This window comes from Otolemur garnettii, unplaced genomic scaffold (genome assembly GCF_000181295.1).
Source record: "Otolemur garnettii isolate 467f Iridium unplaced genomic scaffold, OtoGar3 scaffold00142, whole genome shotgun sequence".
Classification (NCBI taxonomy): Eukaryota; Metazoa; Chordata; class Mammalia; order Primates; family Galagidae; genus Otolemur; species Otolemur garnettii.
The window spans coordinates 3,158,576-3,164,738 of NW_003852537.1; the positions used below are offsets into that span (position 1 = coordinate 3,158,576).

General features: G+C 43.7%; 1 protein-coding gene across 2 annotated transcripts in view; it reads right to left on the reverse strand.

Annotated features, from left to right (window-relative positions):
- Positions 1 to 6,163, reverse strand: part of EIF2AK1 (eukaryotic translation initiation factor 2 alpha kinase 1) — a 45,302-nt gene that overhangs the window by 1,699 nt on the left and 37,440 nt on the right. For both annotated transcript variants that reach the window (XM_023518631.1, XM_003798928.3), the window contains exon 14: positions 4,404 to 4,637. In XM_023518631.1, the coding sequence (XP_023374399.1) occupies positions 4,404 to 4,637 (234 nt within the window). The remainder of the gene's footprint in view (positions 1 to 4,403; positions 4,638 to 6,163) is intronic.

Consider the following 6,163-nt stretch of genomic DNA (forward strand, 5'->3'; position numbering starts at 1 on the left):
GTGACACAGGGTAAGACTTTCTCAAAAAGAAAACTGAGATATTTCATAACACTGAAAGTAAAAAGGATAAAATGTCAGAAGCTGATCCAAACTTAAGGAGTATGACATTTTGCCAGGGCAAGAAAAGATGCATACTCTGACATATGAGATAAAGGCAGTCACTGGTCAAACCAGGCGTCCTCAAACTATGGCCTGCAGGCCACATGCAGCCCGCCTAGGACATTTATCCAGCCTGCTGGGTGTTTTTGCTGCAGCTGCCTGTCCTGCTTAGCAGCCAACTCGTCCCAGGCCCTGCAGTTCAGCCCTCCAACAGTCTGAGGGACAGTGAACTGGCGCCCTGTTTAAAAAGTTTGAGGACCTCTGGTTCAAAACGTTGAGACATGACCTTTTTTTGGGGGGGGGGGCAGAGTCTCACTAACTCAAAACTCTTGGGCTCAATCAATTCTCTTGCCTCAGCCTCCCAAGTAGCTGAGACTACAGGTGCCTGCCACAATGCCCAGCCATTTTTTGGTTGTAGTTGTCATTGCTGTTTGGCAGGCCCAGGCTGGGTTCAAACCCACCAGCTCTGATGTATGTGGCTGGTGCCCTAGCCACTGAGCTATAGGTGCCAAGCCTGAGACACGACTTTTTAATATTTCTTTAATATTTTAAGTTACAACATTAGTTTCATCAACATTAGTTCTATGATTTTTTAAAATCTCTGCATACATTTTTAACAGTAAAAGTTTAATGTTCATTTTTTTTTTTAAGAAGTAGATTTATTTATTTATTTTTGTTGTTGTTGCAGTTTTTGGCTGAGGCTGTGTTTGAACCCACCACTTCTAGTATATGGGGCCAGCACCCTATTCCTTGAGCCACAGGCACCACCCAAGAGTTTAATGTTCTGACAAATTTTAAGTCACAGAGCTATCATAACTTCTCAATTAACTTTGCATGACTTGAGCTTTGCTATGTCATTTTTTATTTGTATCTATCTTATTTTTTAAGATGGGGGTCTAACTCTTATATCATTAAGATGGAGTGCAGAGGTATGATCATAGCTCCCTGGAGCCTCAAATTCCTTGGCTCAAGCAATCATTCTGACTCACCCTTCCAGCACAGACTATGCCACCAAGCCAGCCTATCTTTGGTAGGTCAATTTTTAACAGTCCTATGCTACCATGTAAAGCAGTGGTTCTCAATCTTCCTAATGCTGCAGCCCTTTAATACGGTTCCTGTGGGTTGCGACCCACACGTTGAGAACCGCTGATGTAAAGCAAGGAGTGCCTGTATATACAAGTCCTTGTCTGTATAGGTTACTTTTTTTATAAAAAATAATTTTATAATTTTTTGGCTCAGTGCCTATAGCTCAGCAGCTAGGGCAACAGCCACATACACCAGAGCTGGCAGGTTTGAACCCAGCCTGGGCTTGCCAAACAATGACAATTACAACAAAAAAATAGCTAGGCATTGTGGCAGGTGCCTGTAGTTCCAGCTACTTAGGAGGCTGAGGCAAGAGAATCGCTTAAGCGAAAGAGTTTGAGGTTGTTGTAAGCTGTGATGCCATGGCACTCTATGGAGGGTGACAAAGTGAGACTCTGCTCAAAAAAAAATAATAATTTTACATTTTTTTTATGAAAAACAATTTTATAGAAATCCTTACCATAGACAAGTAACTATGGTCTCTAATATTAATCTTAACTGAGTGTTAGAAAATCTCCCCCATACATAAAAACAATGCTCATGCTTGGTTTTAAGAACCACATCTGTTATTTTAAGCACTTTCTAAAAGAAAATAGTACTACACCTACCTGTTTGCATTTAAGCTAATAAAATTCACTATTTCACTTAATAATTAAGCCTTAAATAGAAAATAAGTCAGTTGATTTTTTTAAACAGTCACTACAAGTTGTTTCCAACTAGAATCACTTCAAAGGTTTGTTGAAGTACAGGCTGCTGCATCTTCTCCCAAAACTCTTTTTAGTAGGATGGGGGACCAGAAGGCCTGAGAATTCTATCAAGTTCTAGAGCAGGGGTCCTCAAACTTTTTAAACAGGGGGACAGTTCACTGTCCCTAGGACCACTGGAGGGCCAGACTGTGGGCCCCGGGACAAGTCGGCTGCTAAACAGGCCAGCCAGCAGCGGCAAAAACACCTGGCGGGCCGGATAAATGTCCTAGGCAGGCTGCATGTGGCCCACGGGCTGTAGTTTGAGGACAGCTGTTCTAGAGACTACACTTTTGCAAACTACTGCATTTAAGCAATGCTGTTCCAACACTAGATGTAAATCACCTGAGGATTTAGTTAAAACTCAGATTTTGACTCAGTATGTCAGGGGTGCAACTCACAGGTAATGCTGATGCAGCTAGAGCAAGGGAAAATCTGTTAACATATCTTTTTTTTTTTTTTCTTTGAGACACAGTCTCACTTTGTTGCCTCTGGTAGAGTGCCGTGATATCATGGCTTGTGGCAACCTCAAACTCTTGGGCTCAAGCAATCCTCTTGCCTCAGCCTCTCAAGTCGCTGGAGTACACCCACCACAATGCCTAGACTATTTTTAGACAAGGGGTCTTGTCTCTTGCTGATCTCAAATTCCTGAGCTCAAGCAATCCACCTGCCTCAGTCTCTCAGACTGCTAGGATTATAGAGGTGTGAGCCACTGCGCCTGGCTGTGAATGTATCTTTGAATAAAGCTTTTATTAAATCCTAAAAAGTTCCTAGAGGAAATAGAATGGATGAATCACCTAAGTATATGCAGATTAGAGACTGTACCTGGCACTATAACAACATGACAGGAAGGAGGATGGGAATGGCTGCCCTGGGCAATGCCACATCATAGAATCAAAACCTACAAACACACAGCTAAGAGCTCTTAGATTGACTAAAGCTGTCTCTGTCATCACTGTTCCAACTCCCTCTTAGAATTACTGCTCTTCACAAGTTGGTAACTTCTATGAAATTTATAAAAAGTTTATACACCATACTTGGAAAAGAATAATAAAAACCTTTTCACTGAGTTAGCAAGATGAGACTAGAAAGTGAAGTTCCTAATTATTAGAGTAGAGAGCTGGCTTGAATCCATTTCCTTACATGGACTATGAATATAGATGTGTGTATATAGGTACTAAACTTAGTCCTTGATACACTATTAGGGAACTCTGAGAATGGGTTTAAATATTTAGTTTCAATAAATCTTAGCCTAAATTCAACTATTCTCTGTGAAACAGGAATCACAATTTAAACAAATTGTATTGTAAGCTTCCTATTTTCCCCAGCATTAAAAAAAAATTTACAGATACCATATCTGTGGGTAGCAGCTGTAGCCAGACCCAAGCCAGGCCATCGATGCTATTCACCTGGTGGTCTCAATGATAGCATGCAGCTACAGCCCAGGGACTAGAGCATCACCCCTGGCAGTACACTCTGCAGCACCACTTTGGGAGGTACCAGGATCATCTATAACTAGAAATTCCTGAAGGAGTGTCGGAACTCACCTGTGACCAAAACACCCCTGAGGGACCTGTCAACCACACCTGAGGTCACCAGCCCTTCCAGGGATGAGCCCCCTACAGAAGCCAGCATGGCCAGCCCAGAAGATAAGTGGGGAGGTGATAAAGAGTCACAGTTTGAGAAAGAATTTCAAGGACCAGCCACAGGATGGATCATTGCCTATGGGTCCCCCTGGCCCTTCTCAGGAGATGAGTCATACCTGCCAGGCTTTATGAAAGTTATACAAACAGGCATGGTGGCTCACGCCTATAATCCTAGCACGTGTGGGAGGCCAAGGCAGGTGGACTTGTTGACCTCAGGAGTTCAAGACCAAGACCATGTCTCCATGGTCTTGAAAATAGAAAAACTAGCCAGGTATTGTGGCAGGTGCCTGTAGTACCAGCAACTCAAGAGGCTGAGGCAAGAGGATTACTTGAGCTCAAGAGTTTGAGGTTGCTGTGAGCTATGACACCATAGCACTCTACCCAGGGTGGCAGAGTAAGACTCTGTCTCAAAAAAAGAAAGAAAGGAGGGGAGAGGATAGAGGGAGAAGGGAGAAGGGGAGGAATGCTGAAGGACTCGGCTATCTGAAGTTAATTATATGGAGCAAGTATGTGGTATAGGGTCAGTTACTCTAGCCCTCTGCCCCCTTTCTCAGGGCACCTTCCTTCTCTTCATTGTGAACACCAGCAGATAACCTCCTGCGTCTCTGCTGATGCAGGAGCTGCCACCCCAAGGGGAGTGGATCCCATGAGTACACCCTGCAGGTAGACAAGAACAAAGCCCTTCTGGTAGATCTTGGGCTCCTCCAGCCCTCTTCCCTGGGGGTACACTCATCCATTCCTTATGTTGAGGCTGGGGAAGCTCCCCTCCCTCTCCTTCCCCAAGAGAGGAAATAAAAACCACCTAGGGCCAAGAAAAAAAAAATGTACATACATTTCCAGAATTTTGAAAAAGTTCACTTTGCAGTAGCTGAATAGCAGATGGTCTCTGGAATGAGTTCCTTCTAGTTAAGTGCTGGATATACTTGGCTTGTATTGGACACCTTTTACTGAGGGATTCAGGTATCTGACCAGTTCTTAAGCCTGTTAAAACTTCTGCTCGCTCCATTTCTGTTCCAAATGGCTGAAAGAGCTCCAGCAGGATCACACCCAGGCTATACATATCTGACTGGAAAAAGAACAATAAGGGGAATTCACTAGTAAAGTTGGAATAACATTTCTTTTTCTTTTTTTTTTTTTGAGACAGAGCCTCAAGCTGTCCCCCTGGGTAGAGTGCCCATGGCCTCACAGCTCACAGCAACCTCTAACTCCTGGGCTCAAGCGAGTCTCCTGCCTCTACCTCCCAAGTAGCTGGGACCACAGGCACCTGCCACAACACCTGGCTACTTTTTTTGGTTGCAGCCATCATTGTTGTTTGGCACACCCGGGCTGGATTCGAACCCGCCACCTTAGGTGTATGTGGCTGGCGCCTTAGCCACTTGAGCCACAGGCGCCGAACTGGAATATTTCCATTGCAATGTACCATCATCTCAGACAGAAGACTTCTAAGAATGAGGATGTACAAGTGATCTGCAATGCAGGCAACAGAGCAGGATGGTTCATCCTTCAGAGACAGGTGTCCCCCCCGAGCAGAAGGTGAATGAGACCTTCGCAGCCCTGTCTTTTTAACACCAATAGAAGCAGCCATGGGCTTGACCATCAAGTGAAAGGCAGGGATAATCTCCACCACTCACAGCAGTCAGACAATCCAACTGTCTTCGCTACCTGTTGGCCATTAGGCCTGACCCCCAAAAATGTGAGCTCACTCTGGCTAGGGCTAGCTATAGGAAAACTACAGAGTATCCTGGATCATACTTTAATCTCACTTGACCTCTGCCTCCACTTGCAATGAATTAAGCATTCTCGTTAACATTTAACAAACTATATAAAATCTGTGCTATTTTTCCTAAAAATAGTTTTTCTAGGAAGGTCTTAACTAGATAGGATTTTAAGGGCAGCCATTTTTTTTCTGAAAGTTCTTTCCTAATTGCTAAAAAGCTAAATTGTTCATCAAGAGGGAAAATTTATTTCTGTTGTCATTTTGAAGAACGGATTTACTTTAGCAATTCTTCAAGGAAGAGTGAGGGTTAAAACTTCACAGTATCTTCATTCTATTTCTTTTTTTTTTTTTAATAGAGACAGAGTCTCACCTTATTGCCCTCAATAGAGTGCTATGACATCATAGCTCACAGCAACCTCCATCTCCTGGGCTTAGGTGATTCTCTTGCCTCAGCCTCCCAAGTAGCTGGGACTACAGATGCCCGACACAACACCCAGCTATTTTTGTTGTTGTTGTTGCAATCTGGCCAGGGCCGGGTTCAAACCCGCCACCCTTGGTACATGGGGCCGGGGCCATAACCACTAAACCACAGGCACCACCCATCTTCATTCTATTTCAAGAGAGTCAAGTGGCAGACTTATTTAATTAAGCTTGAAAACAGAAGAATAAAAAGAACCTTCCTGAATTCTAGCTCCATGAGATGAAGGGAGACATTTCAAAGGGAAAGATCATTTCAAAAATAATTTGTGACATCCATGGATTGAAAAATAGTACATTGCCTTTAAAATATAGTCAGATTCGGCTCGGCACCTGTGGCTCAAGTGGCTAAGGCGCCAGCCACATACACCTAAGGTGGCAGGTTCTAATCCCCAGCC